At 45.9% G+C, this 26,061-nt stretch overlaps 1 protein-coding gene and 1 pseudogene across 1 annotated transcript; one reads left to right on the top strand and one right to left on the bottom strand.

Moving 5' to 3' along the window:
- Positions 1 to 5,255: 5,255 nt before the first annotated feature.
- On the bottom strand, positions 5,256 to 9,164 carry Tex48 (testis expressed 48). Its single transcript, XM_047523984.1, has 4 exons — positions 9,137 to 9,164; positions 8,657 to 8,779; positions 6,374 to 6,502; positions 5,256 to 5,359 (listed from the first exon to the last, which is right to left on the bottom strand). The coding sequence occupies exons 1-4, from the start codon at positions 9,162 to 9,164 to the stop codon at positions 5,256 to 5,258; spliced, it is 384 nt and encodes a 127-aa protein (XP_047379940.1).
- A 10,327-nt stretch (positions 9,165 to 19,491) lies between these two features.
- Positions 19,492 to 21,789, top strand: LOC124964047 (cold-inducible RNA-binding protein-like; annotated as a pseudogene).
- Positions 21,790 to 26,061: the final 4,272 nt, after the last annotated feature.

Here is a 26,061-nt window from a genome sequence, read left to right as displayed (position 1 = left end):
TTGTCCCATTTGGTCCTGGGTACAAACAGATGATGTCACAAGGGAGCAGCAAGTGGTGAGGTGAACCATTTTTGTCTAAGCAGGTCACACCGTACCGCCTGCCTTACCTACCTGCCACACTGATGGGTGGCTTTTTGGATGACTAACAGGGTTGCTCTGGCCACCTGTGGGTGGGATGTACTCCCCTGCCACCATCTCCAACCCAAACTTGCTTCTTCTCTGCCCATGGTCTCTATTTGGGGACAGTCCCACAATTCACTTTATGTTCAGAGCCAGAAATGGGGGTGGAGCCCGCCTTCCTCTCGGTCCATTCTCCATCCGGGTCTCTGACTCTAGCTCATCCGCGGCTCCTCCATCATCTGCCGCCCCACCCCCACTGCCCGCTCTGGCCTCTGGTCAGGACACAGCTTGCCTCTGGTTCGCGGGCTCACTCCCAGAAGACCTGCCACTCTCTCTCAGACCCTCGCTGTCCCCGACCCTCGCTGTCCCCTGTCCTGCTACCACTTTTGGGCTAGCTGTTCCTCTGCCCCTGCATGCTTTCCTTACCCTCCACCCATCACCCCTGCCGGAGCTCAGGTGTCGCCTCCTCGGGAAGCCCTCTCTCATGCGGGGACAAATTAGGGCTTCTCTGTGGTCTCACCATCCCACAGCTTCCCGGACCATGGCCCTTCCTGTTGCTGCACAGAGTCTACCCACCCATTGTTGGTGCTCAGCCAATTTTTGTTGAATGGAGTATGCTTTCACTCTCTGTTTATTCGCCTCTGAAAAAGATCTAGGCTTTAAAAAAAATTGTTCAGCATACACAGTCAACATTGTATCTATTGGTTCTGGATCCATGAATTCAAGTCACCACAGATTGAAAATATTTGAAATAAATTACCAAACACATACAGAATTTTTCTTATTATTCCTTCAATAATATGGTATGATGGCTATTGACACAACATTTACTTTGTGTTAGGTGTTATTCATAACCTAGAAATGATTTAAGATCTAGGGGAGAGCGCGTGTAGGTCATGTGCAAATACGAGGAGATGTTCTAGGACTTGAGCATCCGTGAATTTTGGTGTGTAAATCCAACCCTGCATGGACACCTCAGGACAACCGCATTTACTGAGGATGTTCTGGTGCCATGCGTTTCGTGAGGTGCTGAAGATCCTGCGGTGAGCAAGAGTGACACGGTCCTGCTCTCAGGGAACAGGAATGGGTGCAAGTCCCCTAGCATTCCAGCACAGAGCACAGGGCTGTCCACAGCAGGAAGCTTCTCCCCCTGAATAGCGCACGAGCCTTCCCAGACTGCGGGACGGTACAGTGCTCAGTCCTTCCTGCACTGTCCCCTCCATGAACGTGTTTTTACCTCTCATAGAAATACACACCTCCTCGCCCAGGTTTCCTTGTCACTGTGAGGCTCCAGTCTTAGAAATTAATGGAAGAAGCAGCAGCCTTATCGTCAAGGACTCCCGCCATCATCAGGCATCTCTGCGGTCCCGACGTCTGGGGGCTCATTTCTCTTTTGTTTCTACTGTACGGTGAGGCACCTGGGCCTTGTTCAGGTGTCACAGCCGAGAGGAAGAGCTGGGATTTTCATACATGTGTATTTTTATTTTTCTTCCCGCTGGAGATGGATCCCGGGCCCTTGGCTGCTGGTTTAGCGCTCCACTGAGCTGCCTCCCACCCGTCAGCGTGGTTGGGTCTGAAGCTGAAGCCTATGCGTCCATTTTTACACCCTGCAGGCAATTCCAGCACAAGATTTCAGAACTGATTTGTCCTTCAAGGTTTTCAGGGGGGTTTAAATAGCAAGTCTCCACCTGAAGCTTGGCAGAGAGGCGTCATGGTTCAGAGCACACGTATTTTATTTAGATGGACTTGGGATCCTAATTCTTGTTGCCCCTTGCTGTGTAAATTGAGGGAGTTTTACCTCCTTGAAGTTCAGCTTCTCTCTGCAAAGGGGGTGATCAAAATCTACCCCAGAACGTGTCAAGGATCCAGTGTCGGAAGATGTAAAGTGCTTAGCACAGGGTCTTGCGCACACTGAGTGCTTGGTAACTCAAAAGATGGTGATATAGGGGACGTGGGGAGGGGCGGGGGGCAGTTTCCTGAACCTCCAGTGCCTATCTCGGGATGGAAGCAGGAGCCAAAGAAAAGGCCCTGGGGTTGTCCCCAGTGGGCCGTGACCTTGGGTCTCTAGGGACCCCCACAGCATGATGACCAGAACAAGCAAGGTCAATGAGGACCAGCAAGAAGGCTTCTGGAAGTGGGGAGCCCTTGGGGCATTCAGCCCATGTGAGGAGACTAGGACCCAGAGTGAGAAAGGGCCAAGGCACCCGTGCGGCGGTGTCTGCTTTCTAGTGAAGTGAATAGGCTCCAGGAGAGGCGGGGGGACATGGCTTCTTCCAGTGCAGAAAGACGACCCCTCCTACGTGCGTCTAACCTGGGAGCCTCACTCACCTGCTGCTGGCAGAGTGGACAGGAGGCTGTCTATGATGTCACAGAGCCGGGAACTGGGGAATGCTGGAGCCTGGGGTGTCTGACTGGATCTCAGAGGTAAGGGGGAGGGAGGGTGCCTGTGAGGCCCTCTCAGGGGTCCTTCCTGCCGCCCACCATGTCGTCAGGTTGGCAGCGCTCCCGCCTCCTGTGGCTCTCATCCTTCTTGGGTTGGTAGGCTGGCAAGGGTGTTGTTCTCATGGGCTGCAGGTGGAGGAAGCCTCGAGATGCATTTCCAGGCCCTGTCTGCTAAGTTCTGTTGACCAAGCAAGTCACACGACAGAGCCCAAGTGCACTTCACCCAAGAAGATACGACAAAGAAGAATTCATTATGCCACGGGCAGCCATTACTGTACAGAGGAGGAAACCGAGGCACAGAGTATGTCAGGTTCTTGGCCAAGGTGGCACAGTAAGAGACTGAGGCATTTTAATGGTGCAGGGTTGATACACTCCAGTGCTTTATGAAGAATTTAGTTCCTTTTCCCCTGGGGAGGGAGTGCGGGTACTTGGCCTGTTGCTGCCGCCTCCTCTCCTGTCCTGGTGCTTGTGCTGAGGTGACAGAAACAATGTACCCCAGAGCTGGGCAGGAGATTCTCCCCATGTGATTGGATTGGCCTCACCCGATAATCAGGGCTTATCTCTATCTCAAGGTCACTGGTTAGCAACCTTAACTGCATCTGCAGCTCTAATCCCCTTAGCAATGCTCACAGGTCCCAGGAGTAGGGAGAAGACATTTTTGGGAGGAGGGGCATTATTCTGTCTTTAGATACTTACACCAAGAAAATCAGCATGCAGTGGTGCACACCTCCAATCTCAGCTCTTGGGAGACTGAGGCAGGAGGATTGCAGGTCAAGGCAAGCCTGGGCAACTTAGCAAGACCCTGTCTCAAAATTTTAAAAAGGGCTAGGAATCAAAACTACACTAAGATTTTATTTCATTCCAACCAGAATGGCAATTATCAAGGACACAATAAATATTGACGAGGATGTGGGGAAAAAGGTACACTCATACATTGCTGGTGGGACTGCAAATTAGTGCAACCACTCTGGAAAGCAGTGTGGAGATTCCTCAGAAAACTTGGAACCACCATTTGACCCAGCTATCCCATTCCTTGGTATTTATCCCAAAGAACTAAATTCAGCATACTGTCATGACAGGGCCACTTCCATGTTTATAGGAGCACAATTCACAATAGCCAAGTTATGGAATCAGCCCAGGTGCTCATCAATAGATGAATGGATCAAGAAAAATTGGTAAATATACACAATGGAGTTCTACTCAGCCATGAAGAATATTGAGAATATGGCATTTGCTGGTAAATGGATGGAATTGGAGACCATCACTGCGCGAAATAAGCCAGACTCAGAAAGTCAAGGGTTGAAAGTGTTCTCTCATATGTGGAAGCTAAAGCAAAGTAAGGGAACAAAGGCTGTGGTGGTGGTGTGTGTGTGGGGGGGGGCGGGGGACGGTAGGATCAGATGTCATGAATGCACCAGGAAGGTCAGTGCAGACGAAGGTGGAAAACGGAGGGAGAACAGAAGCGGGGAGGACACGGGACGAATGGAACCAAATCGTGTTTCGTGCACACATGATGTACCGCGGGGAGCTTTGCCCTTACATGGAGAGTACCAATCAAATAGGTAAATAAATGAGAGAAAGGAAGGTCAGTAGAGTCAGCGAAGGAGACTCGGGGAGGAAGTTGGCAGGGGCAGCGCGGGAATAGGACTGAAATCAATTCCAAGCACACGTGATTTTGTCAAAATGAACCTGACTCCTATGTATAACTCTAATGCTCTAATAAAGAAAAAAATTAAAAAGGCTGGGATGCAGCTCTGGTGGGGCACTTGCCCAGCATGCATGAGGTCCTGGGTTCAATTCCCCATACTGCCAAAAAAAAAAAAAAAAAAAAAAAAAAGTAATTCCCAGTTCTCAAACATTAAGGAAGAAAACAACAAAGTAACTAAAAGAATGTATAAGCTAAAATAGAAATAGAATATAAACAAGTAGGACTAATTAGTTAAAAAAAAATGAAAACAATTAACAAAATAGAAGGAGTGGAGAAACCCTGCAGCGGTTGTGGCCTCCACCGCAGGGTCTGAATGGCCACTCCCCCAGGGACCCCAGGCAGCACAAGCAATTCTTGGATTAGATCCTGGACTAATGGTGGGGGGCAACTGGTGACATTTGAGTACTAGTGTATCAATGTTCAATTTGCTGTATAGTAGTTCTGTAAAAAGACCTTGTTTTCAGGAAATGTACATTGAAACATTTCAGGGTACAGGCATGATGACTCCCCCCCAGTGACTTGGAAAAACCTGGAGAGAGGGGGAAAGGACAAAGCCGGTGGGGGCAATGTAAGCAACTGGTGAACCTGGTGAGAGGGAAACGGATTCTTCCTATCAGTTTTGTAACTTTTCCGTATATTTGAAACTATTTCAAGAGCTAGCCAAAAGGTTGAAAATGTTTAGGTTAGTTAGATGTGACAATATATTTAACAATGATGTCTGAAGGTGACACTCCCTGGCCCAGGGGTAGAAGAGAGGAGGGACACGTCCTCTGCTGCTACCAAGGTTTTTATTTGGTGACGACTCCTCCCCTGTGGCTGTTTCAGGGGCTGAAGCTACTTGGTCAGATGGCACAGGGGGGCTCAGACATCTTCTCCTCCTGCAGGGGAGTTTCCAAATCAGTCTTCATGACTCCTGCCCACCGCCCTCTTCCTCACGGGGACCCTCCAGCAGTTTGGAGACTGGGGTGCCCCCTGACTAGAAGGCTCAGGGTCGCCCGATGAGGCACGACTGGAAGGGCCACTGCTCGTGGCTGTAGCGGTTTAGGTTTCTCTTGTAAAATCCTCTTTGAAAGTTTGGAGCACTCAGTTCTGAAAAGAGAGAGGAGAACAGTATGCTGAGCGAAGGCCTTTTGGTTAGGCTTGGACGAACTGTCCTGGTCATTTGCATCCCTCTCCGGTCTTTCCTCAGATTCCCGAGTCCCCTGGGAGCCAAAGACCTGAGCCTAGGAGTTCCTGGCGACAGGTCTGGGACTGAATTACTCTGGTGGACCCCATGACGGTAGAGGGTCTTGCTAAACACAGTGGCATAGACAGTAGGGCCTTGGGTCCACCCTGCACTGGGTGCTAACATCATCCCCTGTGGGTTTGTGGAAAGTCTCTTCTCTCTGTGGGCCTCAGCCTATTGGGGTGGGGAGGACAGAAAGAAGGGTGCGTGTTTTATAGGAGGAATTCACCTGGAGTGTGATTTGGTTTGTAAGGAGGATTGACTGATAGGATGGGTCCGGGTGACCCTCAGCTCTTGACCATCTGCCCTGGGGAAGCTGTGTGCTCTGTGAGGACACCTGGGCACAGGTGCTGCCCAGCAACATGGCTGCATTTCTTCTTCCTGCTTTGCGCCCCTGTCCTAGATAGGACATCTGTCCTTCCATGACCCAGAGACGGTTGCCCTGACTGAACTCTGCTCTGTCCACAAGCGTTCTCTGTTCTCCATCCACACAGCTGGCTGGGTTTGGGGGAACAACAGAGCAAAGCCTATGGGGCCCTGCCCTCCTGGAACTTGGTCTCTCGCCTCAAGTCGACATTAAGGGAACAGTCACACAAGAAGCACATACGAGATGCTGCACAAGGTCTCAGAAGAAGGAATGGATGTGCTCTGGGTCCCCTCCTCCTTGACTGCTTCTCCCCAGGGAATTCTTAGCCTGAAGATTGTGGAGTTAGATCTCAGAGCCCTGGACTCTCCTCACTGTGCTCTGGACCACAGCTTCCTGGTGGGCGTGGTCACTCTCTCTGCATCCCACTTAGCTTAGGTCAGAAAGTCACGGGGCCAGGTTATCAGGACCTCTTTCCCAGAAGTCTGTGTTAGGATCCCAGTTTGGGACTCACCTTCAAACTCGCTGCTGCTGGAGGAAGATTTCTTCTGTGTATTGAGCAGTCTTCCTATAATCGAGGGGGAGGATGTGCTAGTGTGCCTGGGATTTTGCCTGTTGAGCTCATTCTTCTGAAGCTTCAAACCTGTCAATGACAGTTCCACAAGGTCACATGGGAAGCTCCATTGAGTCGGGGAAGTGAAGGCATTGGCCAACTCTGAAGCAGCACGTGGGAGTGGGTGGGCATCCTGGGGTGGTGGGAGTCTGTGTCTACCTCCTCCTCTGCTTTGAGTGCAGCCCCTTGTAAGTAAGTACATGCTAGATAAATAAGTAAGTACATGCTAGATTAAAAATATGTGTTCATTTTAAACACACACTTTTTAGCTGGGCAGGGTGGTGCACACCTATAATCTCAGTTACTTGGAAGCTGAGGGAGGAGGATTGCAAGTTTATGGCCAGATTGGGCAATTTAGTGAGGTTCTTTAAAAAAAAAAGTGTGTGGTGGGGGGCTGGGGATGTAACTGAATGGTAGAGCACCCCTGGGTTTGAGCCCTAGGACTGCAAAAAAAAAAAAAAAAAAGAAAAAAGAACCTCCCCCCATTTACATTTTTTCTGTTTGTAAAAATATGCATGCCTATTATAAACACGTTGGGAAATATTTAATATGAAATGCCCCAAATACCTCTCCTCCCAGATAGTCCCAGTTTTTTTCCTATGAATGTTTTACATAGCTCATTACATCCTATTTATTATATATGCATTTTATTTTTTCTTATATGTCATATCTAAAACATTTTTCTCATATCACTAAATTTTTAGAAAATAATGGCTGTCTAATGTGTTAGGTTATGGATGACTTGAAGTTGATTTAACCAATGTTCTACTATTGGATGTTTAGACTCTTCAAAATTTGCTGTCATAAAGACTGTTGCTTATAAGGCATGGGCTGTGTATACTTCTAGAGGTATAACAGAATTTTGTCAACAGACTGAGCTCTGTTCTGTGACAGGGTATTCTGCTGTCATTTACTAGCTGCACATCTTGAACAGATTGCTCTGCCTTTGTTCATGCCTGCAAACTGGTTTGTTCATTTTGGATAATAATCCACTTCTTAGCGTGACTTTGCAGAATAAATAATATTCTTTTCCTAGTAGCATGGGACACGCAGCAGCAGGGGTTCCTCAGATTGCAGCTGGGTGTCTAGACAGTACTTTGCATGTGATTATTATTTTGGGAAAAGGCACTGGCAGTATTAAGGTTCTTGATTTTTATAGGGAATCTATTTCCAAAAGAAGTCTTTTAAAAGCCCTTACCTATGGATTTCTGGCAAAATATGTTCTTAGAACCTTTTCTTGCCATGATACTGTCCCCCTCTCAGTGAGATAATGGCAGATTACTGGTAGCACCCTGTCCCATCAAGGGTTCATCAATCTTAGCTTTGCCTGAGCTTGATAATGATTTTTTTTCCTGTCCAACATTGTTGATTTTGACCCCTTCTTTGCTATGATCTTTTGTCTTGGATCATCAAGATGGATGTGATTAAAAATTGAAGGTCAGGGTACCTTCTCTCTTTCTCTCTCTTCCCTTAATATGGTAGCTGAGTAAGTCTTGTGTTCCAGATAGCTAAAGATGGAGAAGGAATGTTTTATGTGTCCTAGGCTTAGCATGAATAAGAAACAAACTTCCATTTGTAAATCATTGAGATGTCAAGGCTTATTTGTTTTAACAGCAGACCCTATCCTAATCTAACTGGTTTCTATATAGTTATCATTTTTTGACTGTTTGCTTTGTGCCAGGCCTTATGCTAAGTAGTTATGCATATGCCTCATTTCACCCTCCCAATGACCCTGAAAATTAACAATGAATTATAGATATTCTCGTTTTAAGGTGAGAATAACTGAGCTTCAGAGTTAGCTAAGTGACTTGCCCAACTTTTGTGGCAGAGATGAGACTCAAACTATATTATCTTTAGCCTAGTGTTTCTTGAACTATAATATACATTCAAATTTACCTGGAGATTATGTTAAAATGCAGGTTCTCATTCAGTAGGTCTGGAACAGGGTCTGAAAATGATTCTAACAAGCCCCTATCAAGGTGATGCTGATATTGCAGGCCCATGGACCACAAGAATTTAATTCTCTTGTTTATTGATTTGAGAACTAATGCACTTTATCTCCATCTCATTTTAGGTTGGAAATATCCATCAAAAGATGTGGAAAACCCAGGGGTATCTCAGCAGGAGGACAATGAGCAAGCAGAGGTCTCAGGAGGCCAGGCACTGCTTTTTTCCGATACCTACCACCTGTTGATGGCTGATTCTTCTGGGTTTGACTGGGAACCTTACAGTCATCAATGACTTGGGGTTCCTGACAATCTCTGCAGCATAAACAGAAGATCTTCGAGGCCAGGTTCTGGTGGGTTGCTGTAGGAGGTAAAGGAATGGGGGCCATGGGTCCTGGGGCCTGAATTCCACATGCCCATTGGAAATTTACTGTGGTGAAGGTTGTATCGGGTCAGTGTCTCTCAAGGCATGATAATCCTCCCCTCCACAAATCGTTGCTAACTTCCCATAGCCTGGAAGTTTCTCCTAAAGTCATTTATCTTATCCCATCCAAAATTTTCTTACCCATGGAAAGGAGTTTGAAGCCTTTACTCTGCCAGCTTTATCTGCAGGGTGCCTTGTTGAACCAGCCAATCTTGAGTTGGAGCCCAGTTCTCTGGGCAGGGCTGTTTCCTGGATGAACAAAAGACTGTAGCTGAAAAAATGCCAACCCTTTACCTGTGCTCACACTCCAGCTAGGACCCATCACAGCCAAATCTTAGCTCATGCACAAGTGGGCAGAAAATGCTCAGGTTTTAGATAGAGTACATTCTTCCCCATTTCTAGAAGTATGTTCTGGGGCAGATTTCTTTATAAGCCTTGCTTTCGTCATATGGAAAATGGGAATAGCAGTGCCTACTCTACAGAAGTAAAGGGTTAAATGTGGGCAAAATGACTCCCATGTAATAAGTGCTCAGTCAATGGACATCTCATTTCTTTCTCTTCCCTTCCAGAGCTCATTGCTTCCAAATTACCCCAACCGGTCCAGGTTCCTGTGGAAGCATATAGTCATGTAGGTTTAAATCCTGGTTTTGACACTAACTTGCTGCATGGTTTTGGGTAAGTTCATGCTTGTTGCTCTCTCGAGCTCCTCTGCAGAAATAAGAGGAAGTTAGGGTAGATGATGTCTTCAAGGATCTTTCTAGTACTGATGGCCTAAAAGTATAAGGTCTTATTCTAAACTTCCTTTTTTGTGTATCAAGTTTTCTAGAACTTCAGATGCTTCTTTTTTTTGCTCTTCTTTCTATGGAAAAAAATCTTCCTTTTAGGAAATTCTTTTCATGGTATTGGTTAGGTGTCCCTCACCATACCCAGTTCACTACATGAGTTGCCTCTCTCATGAGCATCTGCTCCTCAATTTTTTTAACTGCTGTGCCCTAGTCCCAGGTACTATCATTCCTTGCCTGAATTATTTCAGTAGCTTCCTAACTCTTTTTCTATTCTTCCTATTTATTTTACCCTTAATGATTCATACAAAAGCTGGGTAGTCCTGTTCAGATGCATCATGTCATACTTCTCAATATTTCCAATGACAGGAAGAAATGGACATGAGAGGTGAAGAGATATAGTACTGAAGAAAGAAGTGGAAACTCTGAACTAGAATCAAATAGAAATTCTAGTTCTTAAAAAAACAGTATCTGAAAGAAAAACACATTGGATAAGATGAGCAGCATGTTGGAGAGCAGAAAAATGACCAGTGGACTTGAAAAAAGTTCAATCGAAATCACCCACACAGAAGCACAGAGTGTAATAAGATTTTAAAAGAATGAGAAGAGCAATAGTGATCTGAGGAATATTACCAAGTTAGCATACATGGATAATTGGACTCTCAGAAGGGGTGGGGAGACAGCAACTATTTTTTTTGACAGTTAGATCTCTTCTAAATTCTGATGGAAAAACATCAACACAGGTGCTTGGCAAACCCAAACATGAAAACCATAAAATGATACTTCAGTCTGAAAGCTAAAAACAAAAGGAAAAACCCTGAATCTTTAAAGCAACCAGAACTTAAAAAGAATTTAAAAAGGAAAATAGGACAGGAATTGCAGCTGATTTTGCACCAGAAACAATGCAAGCTAGAAGACAATGGAGTAACACCTTTGAATCCAGAAAGAAAAAAAAATGGAGTACTCCATATTTATTGAAAATATGCTTCAATCCTTAAAGTGAAATGAAGATATTTTAAAATAAAAAGGATTGGGGATGTAGCTTGATGGTCAAGCACCTGCCTAGTGTGTGCAAAGCCCTGGGTCTGATCCTTACATGACAAGAAAAAAAGTTAAAAATAAGGAAAAGGAATTTGTTCTTCAGAAGATCCAAATTACAAAAGATGCTTCAAGTTAGAAGGAAAATATTGTGAGATGGAAATATATATCTACCTAACGTGATAAAAATGAAATTGTAAACATATGGGAGTAAATGCCCAAGATACTTTTCTCTTAATGACCACACCCCCCGCCCACCAAATTTTCTCAAACTCTTCAGAAGAAAATCCAAAGTTCTTACTTGGTTCTTAAGGTGCTCTGTATTCTCACCGCAGCTCTTTCCTCGCCCCCCTCAACTGCCACCACTGACTCCACCACAATCCCTGCTACCAACCCGGCACTGCTGCCATCCCAAGCACATGATGTGTCTTGCTGATTTGAAAGCACACGAAGTTCTGAACTCAGGAGTTAGTGTTGATTTTACCCTCTGTCAGGAACGCTGTTCCTTAAGTAGCTAAAAAAATGTTCCTTTTTTTACCTTCAAAATTTTGCTTGAGAGTGACTTTTTTCTAGTGAGGCTTTCTTTATCCACTGCATTTAAAATTGTATCCTTCACCCAGCACTTACAGATCTCCTTCCCATGTACTTTTCTGTCATTTTCTAGCACTATTGAGTCCATTTATTTCCTAGGGTCTGCTTCCTTTCATTATTACATCATAAGTCACATGGGGTCACAGATTTCATCTGTTTTGTTTATTGCTTTGTTCTCAGAGTCTATAATAACAGCACCTAGCAGAGTATAGACAGGCAATAAATTTTGATTTTTTTTTTATGGTGCTGGGGATTAAACCAGGGCTTTGCACTTGCTAAGCAAGTGCTTTATAATGGGCTAAATTTGCAGCCCAATAAATGTTAGTTGAATGAAGCAGCAATTGCAGACACTGGTGTCAATATCAAGTTGGGTGGTAACTTTTGTTCACAGCCTGTAGGACACAGCCCACTGCGCGACTCTCAGTTGTAGTTCTGCTGTCTACTGGTTGGACTAGGTTCCCTCCCTGTCCGCTGCAAACCCACCTTCCCTATTTTGCAGAGTGATTCTTTTCTTCACTTTGTCTCCAGATCCAGAAACCCGCCAGCCTCCTATCTTCCTCCCACTTTGGTCAGTCTTTACTTGACTTTGCAGATAACTTCAGTCTCTTGGCTTCCATCCATCACTACTTTTTCCCTCACCATAGCAAAGTCACCATCACCTCTCACCTGGACCCCTGTCAACACTTCCCCATTGGCTTGTTCGCCTCTACCTAAAGCCAGTGGCCAAAATGTAAATCCATCATGGCAGTCCTGCCTCAGATCTTTCAGGGCTTCCCAGGTCTGCAGAGTCAACTGCTTTTGGGATCCCACTGCCAATCTCTTCATCCGAACTTCTGGTTTCACTCTCCAGCCCCCTCGCCTGTCACTGAAGGATTCTGTTCACACGCTGTTCCCTGCACCCAGAATACTCTCAGCTCACTCCTAGACCCATCAAACATCGAGGCTCAGCCCAGGGCCTACAGGAAGCTGCCTCGTAATCCTGGGATGAGTTCGGGACCTCTCCCTTGTGCTCCCATAACAACCCCACCCCGCCACCATGTTTTCCTATGTCACAGTCACTTATTGTACAGTGAATGCTTGACTCAGTGTCAATGTTGCATGACTGTTCCATGGAAACTTTGTAACTCCCATTTAGTTGTCAACGATCTGGATGGTAGTCCATGAGCTTTTCTCATTTCCTTAGCATGTTTTCATTGAGAACCTACTATGTATTAGGTAAAGTTTGGTGCTGGAGATACAGAAGTAAATGAAATTCAAGATAGACAAATATACTCTCACAGGGAGGCAGGAATGGTGGCTTTTGTTTTTCTATTCGTCTTTATATTCCCTACACTTTATATTCCCCAGGGCTGGGCACAGAACAAGTACTATACAGGTATTTGCTGAATGAACTCCTGAGCCTTCTCTGACTGTTGGATAGATCTCTCTCCCCTTCAGTTGATCTTTAACCTCTACTCATAAGCTGTTCCTTGTGGTTGGGTGCAGTAGTAGGCTGGGCACACACAGATGTCACTCTGTGTGGGATCCTTGTACCAGGAGCTGGTTTCACTGGGTGCATGGACCCCTGTGTCTCCAGGGACCTTTTTGGTTTTGCTTCCAGATGAGTTTTTCAACACAATTTAAGTTGTGATGTATTTCACTGAGCTCTCTTTAAGTAGATGTTGAGCTCTCTTTAATGAATTTATTTTCCAGGATTTACAAATAGAACTTTATATCAGGCAGTTGGATATTTGGTTTTGGAGATGCACCATTTAGCAAATATCCTTGCTGTTAATCTGCTTGATCTTCTGCTAATTTGCTTTAGCAGAAGCAATTTTCTTCATCCACAAATGTGCCTCACGGGGTTGCTTTGTTCCGGATCGCTGGGGTGGAAGGAAGTGCTTCACAGGCCAAGAGTGGCATCATGAGCCCCCCAGGCCAAGCCTCCTTAGGTTGGCCCTGAGAAGTAGGCCTGGAGTTCTGGTAGACCTGTGACCCATTGTAGGAAGGACATGGCTAAAATGTTGACTTGTCCTCCAAAACCTTCATGAGCACATGCTCTGTCTTAAAACAAGGCGCCTTCTCTTAGCCTGCATCCTGGACTGTGATTTCCAGGTCATTGATGATATGGCCTCTTCGGGCTCTGCTTGGCTAAGGGATTCAAGACTGTGCTGTGCCTGAGTACAAATTTTTAATCAATGGCAGTAAACCCTTTCCTGTTGATCCTGGTCTCCTCTACATTAAAGCTATCACTTCTTTCTGGAAAAATTCCTCCTTCATATACACCATTCCACTCTGCGTACTCATCTGCACTTATTTTGATAAATAGCAAAATTTCACTAAGTGGCTTAGAATTACCATGACCATTATGAAAAACTTTTGATTTTTAAAATAAAATGAGATTTGGGCTGGGGTTGCTGCTCAGTGGGAGAGCATTCATTAGCATGTGTGAGGCACTGGGTTTGATCCTCAGCACCATATTAAAAAGAATAAAGGTATTGTGTCCATCTACAACTAAAAAAAAGTTGAAGAAAATGAGATTTAAGAGGGTCTCTAAAAAAGAAGAAAAAAACCAAACCAAAACAAAACACCGAACACTTAATTCTGGGTTTCTTTAATTGGCATGCTCTGGCCTCAGCAGGTAAAATAATAAAGTTCCTACTCCTACTCAAACCTTGAAATCTACTTTCTTTGCCTCTTTCTTTCTGTCTCCACCCAACTTTTTCTTTACCACCCACTTATACTTCCCCTACACCCTCCTCTGGCTGCCTAAATACTTTCTTCAGGGGGGCTTTTTCTAGAAAAGAACAGGCCTAAAGCACTGTATGCCCTAAAATTCCTACACCAGAAGGTGAATCCAGAGAGGCTGGGTTTAAACCCGAAGTGAGACTTGAATGCAAATATTTAGAATCTTTCCAAGCTGCAAAAGGTCAAACGTTTCTGTGCAATTCAGAAGTCTGTTACTAATTGTCCTGGACTGGAGTATTTGTAATAATAAGTTCCTTTAACTGTTGGCCTTCAGCAATGTGGATAAGTGTTTAAAAATGGCAGAATGGAAAAGACCAGAATATTTAAATAATCCACTTAGGCACATTAAAAAAAAAACAAACAAACTTCAGAAGGGAAGAAAAATAGGAAACACACCACATAAAACTATTTTGAAAACCTTTCTCTTAGGGACAAAAATTCACACACACACACACACACACACACACACACACACACAGTGAAGAAGAACCAATGGGATACTTGAAGGGTTTTAGAACCCTTTTGAAAAATATTCTGGGGTAGACCAAGCCTTGAGTAAAGGAAGTCTTCCTTTCTTTTTTTTCTTTTCTTTTGTCTTTGCAAAGGATTCAGACCTGAAATAACAGACTTAGAAAAAATAAGTTGGAGTGGGAAACATCAGTGTTGCTATCTTGATCATTTTCAGTCCTCAATATTAACTAGAATTTAAAATAATCTTGTGGTTTCCTGCATAAAGTATCTGATGCCTGAAATCGAAACAGGACCAGAGCTCCTCTGTTGTTGGAGAATGTGCAATCTCAGCATAAGGACACTGGTGTTTACTGTGGGCAGAAAGGTCATTGAAGGGACGATTCTCCAGTCGGAAGGACAGTTGTCCACATCTGTCCAGTGGCGTCTCTCTGAGGAGACCTCAGCACTCAATGCCTTTCTGACCCTCCTCCCAACTCCCCAGGGGGATTGTCTACGACATGGATGGACAGGGATACATGTACAGCAGCTTCTTATGTGGAAACCCTACTCTCCAGTGCCACCTGGGGCCAAGACTCACCGTCCTGCGTGGAATGCTTAGCTCATTCCAAATGAGTGACTCCCCAGCCCTGTTCAGTGGATGATGGCTTCTTGCAGGGTCGGAAGGAATAAGACACTTACTAGGCTGTACCTACTGATGGGTGGAATGGACCTAGGACAGGGTGTTGGACCCCAAGGTGCTCATTCCCTGGGTGACCTTGTCAGTAGCACAGCCCACCCCCTGGGGAACAACTGAACCACTTAAAATCTTTAACTCAAGAGACTGTGGCTGATAGAACCCCTTTGGATTTAATTTTGGCCAACAGGGGAGTCCGCACCAGGGCTAATGCTCCATGATGCACTGGGCTACCCGGTGAAGGTAATCCATGTCTCAGCCAAAGGAACAGGTAGCCTCGCTCTCTAAAGCAGAGTCATGCCCGGGGCACCCTGGTGGCTGTTCCAGAGAGCCTTTCAGATCCTCCTGAAAATATCTAGATGATCATAGATTGCTTCCTGTCACTCGGTATCTCTGTTGTCTAGAGTCAAATGCTTTCAGGCAGCCTCTAGTCCAACGGATGGTGCGACAAGTGGTTCGAAGACCAAAAGAAGAAGGGGCCAGGCAGACGCACACTCAGCCGGAAACTGGACCTCTGTGAACCCGACAAGGCAACAGCGTTTTCAGGGAAGACGGCGACAGTGGTGAAGATCTAGACAGCCTGGAGAATCCTCCCTGCAGACGTGGTGGAGGGAGGAGCAAGAGGTGGAGACTGAGTACAGAGAGAAGCGCCCACATTCCTGGGCAAAGACGGAGTGCCCTGTACCGAGGGCGGCAGACCACATCACACCCATGTGCCCACTGATGACACTTTGCCACACGACCCAGCTCCTGGAAGGGAGAGGGGCATGCTGGCAGCCACACTTCCCGGTGGAAGGGCCGCAGCAGGAGCACCCCCGCCTCTGGCGCATGAGCAGCCCAGGCGCTCAGCACCTGCCCACCCTGTGTCCAGAGGCTCTGCACACAGGCCAGCACCCCGTGTTTCAGCAGAAGTACGTCCTGGTTCTCTCTCACATGCGGAAGGGAGGTTTCTTGCTCTAAAGCAGCTTAGGTTTGTACAAGAAATACAAGTTTCAACCACCTCCACCCCGTCTCTTACATGCACACGGTAGCTTATCAGCACTGTATTTTGTGACTGGCTTTTTTCATTTAAAAATGGATCCAGCAGTGGGGACTCCACGTGGAGGTTTGTCTGGATCCAGGGCTGAGGCTCCCGCCACATCTTTACCGGGTAACTTCACAGGAAAGGGGGGAATAGGACCACTTTCTCCCGAGTGTTGAGAGCAGAGAATCTTGGACTTTTGGCCCCTCTTCAAAAATGGACATACTCTTAGGGAAAGCAGTGAGACAGTTATGGGCACATTCTTTGGGGCGTAATTCTTGAAGACCTACTTATTAGGAGAACAATTTAGAAGAATTTATAACCCCTGCGAACCTCGGTTTTCTGATCTGTGAAGTGGCCGAATAATAGAATCTACAGCAAGAGGTGTTCGTGAGGACTAATGAATGCTGTAAGGTGCCTAGCACAGCCTTCCGGCTCGCTGGGAAGGCTTAGTAAATACAAATGGTGATGTGGATGCTGAAGGCCCCCTGGGGGGACGTGGGGGAGAGTGGGAAGTTTCCTGCACTACCAGTGCCTGCCTCTAGATGGAAGCAGGAGTCAAAGAAAAGACCCTGGGGTTGATCCCAGTGGGCTGTGAACTGCTAATGACCAGAACAAGCAAGGTCAATGGGGCCCAGCAGGAAGGCTTCTGGAACTGGGGAGCCCTTTGGGCATTGGAGAGGAGACTGGGACCAAGAGAATGAAAGGGGCCAAGGCACCCGAGGGGCGGTGTCTGCTTTCTAGTGAAGTGAGTAGGCTCCAGGAGAGGCGGGGGAATGGCTTCTTCCAGTGCAGAAAGACGACCCCTCCCACATGCGTCTAACCTGGGAGCCTCACTCACCTGCTGCTGGCAGAGTGGACAGGAGGCTGTCTATGATGTCACAGAGCCAGGAACCGGGGAATGCTGGAGCCAGGGGTGCCTGGACTGGACCACAGCGGTGGGGAGGAGGGAAGACGTCCACTGACCCTCTCTCCAGGATGTTAGGTTGTCCACCATGCGTTCATCGGAATACCTGAACATAAGTCCTGGTGTCTCTTGTGCAAGCATTTTGAGGGCCCTGGGCCAGAAGCGGGTGGTACATCACTGTACTCAGAAGGCCTGGGACACCTCTGCCTCCCTTCACCCTCTGAGTGGTACCCTTGGTCCAATGACTCCACGCCTTGATTTCTCCCTCTGCAAAATGGGAATAATCACAATTATGTGTGCTCTATGTACTTTTCGGATTTAGTGAGATCAGGTCAATAAACAACATGGTACCTAGTTATAGTAATCCCTCCAAGCAAGGGAAGTTGCTAAACATATGTGGAAAAATAAAGTTACGTTCCTTCCCAGTCTGTCTTTCAGAAAAAGGGGAATTGCTTTCTAGTGGAGTCCTGACAAAATCTCTCACCCTGTGGGACACTCTTTCAATTCCTTTATTTAGGACAACCCAGTACTATTTTAGGGAAGTCAAATTAGGTTAAAATATTTTCTGTCAGTGCTACCTTTGGATACTTATAGAGGTCACTGAAACAACAGAAACAGAGAAAAACAGATTCATCTCTGTTTTGGAGACTTCAGTGGCTGGGGTGGTGGGGAGGGTGATGTAAATTCACCACCATAGATGCTGGATGTGGGTAGAAGAGCTTTCAAAAGCCGGCTTAGAGAGCACACTTACCTTAAGTCGTACTATGGAAGATTCTCAACTCTGGCTGCAGATGTGGTCCTCTTGGGGCATTATTAAAACTAAGAACACTGGGTGCCTAATCCCAGAGAAATTTAGAATCCTGGGGAGAGGCTGGAGCCTGGGCAGCAGTATTTTTACAAAGCTTTGCAGGCGATACTGTGTGTCCATCAAGAAGCCCTAACTTACATTGTTGAGTCCTCATTACAGTCTTAGGAAGTGGCTCCTAGCACAAGCCTACTGGTCAAAATCCCTAGAGGAGCTTTAGTCCTAGTACCCAAGTAAAATCACTATATATGTATTTGTGTGTGTGTGTGTGTGTGTGTGTATGCGCATGGGGTAGGGGACAAGGATCAAAGTGTTGGCAGATTTAAAAACGTCCCCACAGCCAGCACTAAAGACTATTGACTCACAGAGTAAATTTTAAAAAATCCTACATCTTGATATTATGTGAATAGATCTTTTTAACTTGGGATAAACTTTTTATGGATAGTATTTTGTATGAACTCAAGAGGACTACTTTTCAAATAATTTATACATGAAGATAATTGGCCCTGGAAACCTGAGTTAGATGCGAGCTGTGGACATAATGATGTCCAAGATGCGTGTGAAGCATTTGAATGGAATTGCTGCAGAGTGTGGAGACTGGGATGGCAATAGTTTCAAATCCATACGTTTCATATAACATGCCACTGTGAATACATATCATACAAGAATCCTTCTAAGCTGATGCTTTGGTTGCAACACACTGAATATTTACATATTCCAGTTGATGAAAATACTTTAAAAAATTCTTTGCATGAGGAACCGAGGGTTGCCATTCAAGTGTGTGCGGGTGCTGCTTCCTTCCATTGGGGCTTGACACAGGAGACTAGTCGGCCGGTTCCTATATGGATTTCTGGTTTAAACAAAGAATAGAGAAATCTTGAGCTGAGGCCGTGGCTAAGATGAGTGGGTGACTTTCGAGTCTGGTGAGTTAAGAGTACGCGAACTCTGGGCACAGAATGGCTGCATGACTCTGGCCATAGCCATCAACTCTCTAATCCTCAGTTTCCTTACCATTAGAATGGGAATAATAACAGAGGTGATGTGAGGGATCAATCAGACCAGGCACGAAAAGTGTAGAAGCAGTGCCTGGTACGGAGGAAACCCTCCATAAACGTTTTTCTTAATCCTGCAGCACCAGATTGCTGGTCTACCCTGGTGCTCAGCCTGAAGGAGGAATCTGGGCTGACGCCTCTGGGGTTTCCACAGCTGTGGATGTGAAGTTAGGAAATTTGGAAAGAGGAATCAATTTTAGATGAGGAGAAATTTAGATTTTTTTGACACCTATATTTTGAAATTATAAGTCGACCAAGGATTTCAAAGAAAGGTACAGAGAGGGCCCATGACACCCTCCCCCAAGGTCACACCTTGTCTCACGCAACCACAACATCAAAACCGGAAAAACAACCTGGGCGTATTCTGCAGGACGCACTCAGAATCCTCATCCGCGTGTGGATGTGTGGGTGGGCGTGCGAAGCCACGTGCTATGTGATCACACGCGCTTGCCTCTGCAGTCAGGATCCTCTGCGTTTCCCCTGCCCGGCTCACAGGCACGCCCGCCCCTCCCCACCCCCTCCAACCCCAGCGAGTCAGTGATTTGCTCTCTTTCTCTGCTTATGTCATTTCATGTATGTTACATGGACGGAAACACGCAGCATGTGCGCATCTTTCTGAGGCTGACTTTTCTCACCAGGTACCGTTTCCAGTTCATCCCGGTGAGCGTGTGTGTTGATGAGCTAACTCTTTCTATTGGTGGGTGGTGATCTAGGATCTGAGTGAACCACAGATAGTTTGACCACCTGCCCCTTGAAAGATGATTGGATGGTTTCTGGTTTGGGGTTATCATGAAGTTCTGTGATGGGAACATTTGGGCACTGGTTTTCACTTCTGTGAGATAAGTGCTCAGTTTACCCACACCATAGCTGGGTCCTATGGTAAATCCATTTTTAGTTTTGAAGGGAACTGCTAAGTGACCTTTCAGGGTGACTTTGCTGTTTTTCATTGCCACCAGCACTTGTGGTGGATTCCGTTCTCTGCCTCCTCTCCGGCATTTCCTTCGCTATTTGTTGTGTTATCCATTCTGATAGATTTGGTCTCACATCTCACTGTGATTTTAAACTAATGGCTAATGATGTTGAACATCTTGTCATATGCTTATTGCTCATCCATAATTCTCTTTGGGGAAATGTCTTTTGTCCATTTCTAATTGCATTGTTTTTAAAATTCAGTTCTAAAAATGACAGTTTTATTGAGATCTAATACATAAACCATAAAATTCACTTTTTTTTTTTTTTTTTTTGTGGTACTGGGGATTGAACCCAGGGATGCTCTGCTACTGAACTACATTTCTGGTCCCTTTTATTTTTTATTTTGAAACAAGAGCTCACCGAGTTGCAGAATCTGGCCTCCAATTTGACATTTTTCTCCCTCAGTCTCCTGAGTACCTGAGGTTATAGGTGTGTGCCACTGTACCCAGCAAAATTCACAGTTAAAATGATTAAAGTACACAGTTAAATAATTTTTAGTCTATTTCCAAAGTCATGCAACCATTACCCCAACCCCCAAATATGTTTGTTGCTGTCTAAAGAAACTCCATACTCGTTAGGAATCACTCCCCACTTCCTGTTCTGCTCCCTAGCAACTAGCAACCTATTGAGAGATATGCCTGTTCTGGATATTTCCTATAAATCTAAGCACAGAACATGTGACCTTTTGTGTCTGGCTTCTTCTACTTCGCATGACGTTTTCAAGGTTCACCCATGTTGTAGCATGTATCAGCTTTCTGGTTCTTTTGATTGCGAGATAATATGCCCCCATATGAACATGTCACAGTGTGTTTATCCGTTCATCTGCTGATGGGCATTTAGGTTGTTTCCACCTTTTGGCTCTATGAATGAATAATGCTACTATGAATACCCAAGTGCAAGTTTTTGTGTGGATATGTTTTCATTTCTCTTGGGTTTATACCTGGAAGTGAAATTTCTGAGTCATATGATAAATCTATGTTGAACATTTTGAGATATTGCCAGTTGTTTCCCAAAGGACTGCACCATTTTACAAAGCCGCCAGTCTTGTCTGAGGGTTCCAATATCTTCACATCCTTGACAACACTTGTTGTTATCTTTTTAATTTTAGCCACCTGATCGAAGTGGTTCCTTCTTGTGGTTTTGATTAGCTTTTCCCTAATGACTAATGATGTGGAACATCTTTTTATCTTTTGTCCATTTGCATATGTTATTTAGAGAACTGTTTATTTAAATCCTTTGCCTATTTTAAAATTGTCTTTCTCTTGTTGAGTTCTGGTATCTAAATACTACCCTTTATTAAAAATATGGTTTGAGACTCGCGTTAGGAGGCTCGGGTTGGTGTGGTGTGCCGTCTTCCCGCTCCCCACAGGGTCCTGCCCGACTCAGCGGCCACCCTGGCATCAGAAGAAGGGAAACTTTCCGTGGGAGGGCTCAGTTTTGACACCAACGAGCAGTCCCTGGAGCAGGTCTTCCCAAAATACGGACAGATCTCCGAAGTGGTGGTGAAAGACAGGGAGACCCAGCGATCACGAGGCTTTGTTTTGTCACTTTTGAGAACATCGATGATGCCAAGGACGCCATGATGGCCATGAGTGGAAAGTCTGTGGGTGGGCGACAGATCCGAGTTGACCAGGCTGGCACGTCATCTGACCGCCGAGCCCGAGGGTGCCGAAGTGGCTCTACTGGAGGCCGGGGCTTCTTTTGTGGAGGCAGGGGCAGGGGCTGTGGGTTCTCCAGAGGCTGAGGGGACCGAGGCTATGGGGGTGGCAGGTTTGAGTCCCGAAGTGGGGGCTGTGGAGGCTCCAGAGACTACACAGCAGTCGGAGTCAGGGTGGTGGCTACGGTGACCGCAGCTCAGGTGGGTTCTACAGAGACAACCGTGACAGTTACGCTACACACAACGAGTAAAAATCCTTCCTGCTCAGGATCGTCCTTCCCATGGCTGTGTATTTAAAGATTTTGGGAGCCCCGCTGAACCGTTGGTGTGTAAAGGACACACCTCCTCGTATGCCCCCTTCCGTAGTCATTTCAGTCCTGATCTTGTCAACCCAGCCCGACAGCTTCTGACTCCCCAGGTGGCTTCATTACTAGACTTATCTTTTTAAGGAACCACAGTCCATTTTTAAAGGTTTTAAAAACATTTTGAAAAGCACTTCAGATTTTATTTTTTACCATGAGCCATGGGTTTTAAAAAACTCTTGTCGGGGGTTGTGTGGATTTTGTTTTGCAGTGCTGGGGTTGGAGCCCAGGGCCTCATGCATGCGAGGCCAGGGCTCTACCACCGAGCCCCACCCCGGCCTGTCGTGTGCCTTGTTGGTTACTGGATTTTTTTGGTTTTGGATTTTTTTTTTTTTTTTTGGTTGTGTTGCTTTTTTGTTTCTCTTTTTATTGGGGGTCACCCAGCAAAGTTGGGTGCCCCATCACTTCTCTGAGATCACATGGACTCTGAATTCTCTCTCTGTCGGAAGCTGAGCAAGCTGTGGCTTTTTCCAACTCTGTGTAACGTTTCTGAGGGTAGCGTGATAGGACACTGCCCGGGATCAGCCTGTGCGCCCCTCTGTGCTGTGTGTGCCCCACAGTAGACGTGCAGACGTCCCTGGAGAGGCGCTTGGAGATGTTATTTATACTGTCCTTTTTTACTGGAAGACGTGCATACTCCATTGATGCTGTATTTGCGGTGGCTAAGGAATTCTTGTTTGCAGTTTTCTTTGTCTTTACGAAGCCGATAAAAAGACCGTGTGAAAGGAAAAAAAAATATGGTTTGAAATATTTCTCACATTCTCTGGGTTGCCTTTTAGTCTTCTTGATGGTGTCCTTTGAAGCTCAAAAGCTCTTAATTTTTAATTTTAATTCACCTATTTTTGTGTCATGTTTCATAAACCATTTGTCTAACCCAAAGCCATGAAATGTTACTCCCGTGTTTTCTTCTAAGAGTTCTGTAGTTTTAACTCTTACATGTATGTCTATGGCACATTTTTAATTAATTTTTATATGACATGAAGTTGGGTCCAACTTCTTTGCCTGTGGCTACACCGTGGTCCCAGCACCATTTGTTGAAACCAAAGACCATTAAGCGGTCTCTGCACCCTTGTTGAGAGTCAGTTGCCCATAAATACAAGAGTTTGACTTTATTATTGGATATGCTGCATTTGACTATAAGGGACAGTCAAATGGAGGCTTCCAAAATGATCAAATGAGACACTGAATGTAATAGATTGCAATATTGGTCCTAATTCTTTGTCCCTGCCAACAGTTGTCTCTTTGCCATGACCTCCGCATGGGAAGAAGTATTTACTTGCTTTTGACTTTGGATTTGACTAAGTGGCTTTCCTTGATCAGTGCTTTGTGGGCAGAAAAGACAGAGCTAGGGTTTGGAAGGTAGGCCATTTACGCTTCTGTGTGGCCATTTATGCTCTTCCTTGTCCACCATTGCCACAGAAGAACAGGTCCCCATTAACTCATTAGTCCCAGGAGAATGAGGGACATGGATCGGAGCCACCCAGACAAGCACCCCAGATGAGTCCAGCTTAGGTCAGCCAACCCCATGCTGCACGCAGGGGAGGAAGGATGAAAGATGGTAGGTGCTCCTGGGTTTGGCATGGTTAAGGGAGACGCAGGTGGGAGCTCTTTGTGTCCCACAGAGTACAGTTGGCTCTCTGTCTCTGCATCTCTGGATGCAACCAGCTGTGGATTGAAAATATTTGAGAAAAATACTGCAGCCATACTGAACGTGGATAAGCTTTTTTCTTGTCACTCTCCCTGAACAATACAATATGAAAACTATTTGCAGATATTTACATTGTAGTAGGTTTTATAAGTAATCTAGATAGAACTTGTAGTACACAGGAAGCTGTGGACAGGTTATATGTAAAATATACTTCATCGCTGTGCAGAAGGGACTTGAGCATGCACGGGTTTTGGGATCCTGGCAGGGAGTTCTGGAATCAATCTCGAACAAACACCACATGACGGAAAGATAGAGATCAGTCGCTCCACTTTCTCTACCTGTTGAACAAGAGCACTGATCCATTGGAGACAAGGGCCATTTGGCAGGTGCGGGTGTTAGGGAAATGCTTCCCACAGGGTGCGGCCCAGTCCCCTGGTGGGAGGTGGTTGATGGGAACCTGGCATTATGCCGTGACAGCATTGAATCACATTGTGGAAGGGTGACTCCCTTTTCAATCCTTTTAGTTCCGCGCAGGGAGAGGTCTCAGGTGGTACCATCAGGATGCCAGCGGCCATTTGCCCACTTCCCTCTGTACTAAAGAAAACAGCCTGCAGCGTGGAGTCTGTGCCGGGGTCGGCAACGGAGTTCAAGCACGTTATTTTGTTTTTATTACATTTATTTTTGTGTTGACCTTTTCCATCACCGTAGTGGTACATACACTTATTTTAATGCAAAAGAATGAAAAAAAAAAGAAAGAAAGAAATAACATTGTGATGGGCAGAGACACAATGATGTGTGAATAAATGGAGTTTAGGAAACACTGACTTGAGGTACATCTCTGCCTTAGTCAGGGTTCTTATGGGGAAACCCAGTCAATAGGAGATTATTATCTATCTATCTATCTATCATCAATCAATTAGGTATGTCTTTTGATCTGCATCAGTCGGTCAAGTTTCCCCATCCCAATCAGCGTCAGGTAATATGATGGCGTTTGTGAGCACAAAAGCATCAGAGAGGTAGGTGGCTACCTCAAGGCAGCACAGCATGATATTAAGGACGGCACTGAAGTCCTTCCAAGGTTCAGGGTGCAACTTCACACATGCGGTTCTGGCCCTGGGCAAGGTGGGAATCGTAGGTGCTGTTTTAGAGATAAGTACACAGTACTCAGAGGAGGGAAGGAATTTGCCCTGAGTGGTGAAGGCAGAAGTCTGAATCCAGCTAAGGGTGAGTCCTATTTTGGGGGAGGGAGAAGGAGCCACATTTGACTGTGCCCTTCCTACGCTGCAGGGCCTCCTCTTCCCCAGTCACTCTTCCAAGAGGGGAGGAGAAAGGACCAAGCCAGGAGCAGAGGCACTGGCCACTGGGTGTTCCTGTGAGAGGAGCAGCATCCGTGACTTTGTTCTCTGGGCCGTGCAGCGAGCGCCGGCTCTGTGGAGAGGGACCTGCGTCAACCTCTGCAGAACCCCAGCCCTTCAGGTGCTGCCCAAGAGGGCGCAGGATGATGCTCCCCGTCTCTGCCCCACAACAAACACTGTCCCCGCGAAGTTTCACTGCAGTAAAGAGATGATTCAGTAATTACTCAGAGGCACCATAGAAGCCGGGGGCATTTCCCCCCGGCCGCAGCCCGTACAGCCCTGCGAGTCGGTCTTTGCGCTGCAGCCGGTGCGCTTGGTGTCAGAGCTGAGTAATAAGTGACATATTAAATGACTGGTGCCAGCGCTCCTCCTTCCTTCCTCCCCAACCCCAGCACGCTCACAAGTCAGCCAGTATGGCGAAATGTCAATACCAGAACTTTCAAAAAGCACAGTGAAACTTTTATTCTCTCCCTTTTCCCACAAGTCTCAACTTGATACTGAAATTTTTCTTCTCTGTTGCCAGTGTCATTGAAAAATGTATTTTTATTAAGCAAAAATCCAAAAGTCAAGTCTATTTTTAGAATGTGAGATTGCAGAGGAGGATCCTCGCCTCCCCCCACCCCAAAGGGCTCTCGCCTATCCATTTTGTAATAGCTGAAAAGTGTTTTATTTGTGACATTCACCTTGGGGTTTGGAAGGTAGTTCAAGGACTAGGATTCCTGGAAATGGGGAGTTCTAAATCTTTGAAAGAATAAACTGAATTTCCAGCTCCAAAAGCATGGATAAGACATGATTTAATACCCATAATGAGTCAAAGCTCCTTAGGAGGGAAACAAACAAAAAAATTCATATCCTGTAACATTTTTTATAAAGGTCATAGCTATAATGGTTATGGCGGCCAATATTATGTGTCACCTTGACTGTATCACGAGATACCGGAGAGCAGGTTAAACATTTCTAGGCACGTCTAGAGGAGAGTGGTATTTGCGTCTGCAGACTAAATTGAATTGCCCTCCCCAGCCCGGGTGGGCGGCATCCCACCTCAGTGGGCTAGAGCGGAATCCGAGGCAGGGGATTCTGTGCCTCTGTGACTGAGTGAACTGGGCCACCTCACTTCTGCCCTTGGCATTGTGCGTTCTGAGGCCTTCAGACAGGTCT

The sequence above is a fragment of the Sciurus carolinensis genome, chromosome 14, assembly GCF_902686445.1.
Source record: "Sciurus carolinensis chromosome 14, mSciCar1.2, whole genome shotgun sequence".
Classification (NCBI taxonomy): Eukaryota; Metazoa; Chordata; class Mammalia; order Rodentia; family Sciuridae; genus Sciurus; species Sciurus carolinensis.
The sequence above is the reverse complement of the archived record's forward strand: the minus strand, read 5'-3'. Positions and strand labels throughout refer to the sequence as shown.

Bases quoted from the DNA above. Each gene is read 5' to 3' on its own strand.
- Tex48 (XM_047523984.1), bottom strand. From the start codon at position 9,164: ATGGGTCCTAGCTGGAGTGTGAGCACAG. The intron at 8,780-9,136 runs GTAAAGGGTTGG...TACCTCCTACAG, and splicing joins TAGCTGGAGTGTGAGCACAG to CAACCCACCAGAACCTGGCC. The intron at 5,360-6,373 runs GTGAGTCCCAAA...CTCTCTTTTCAG, and splicing joins CAGCAGCAGCGAGTTTGAAG to AACTGAGTGCTCCAAACTTT.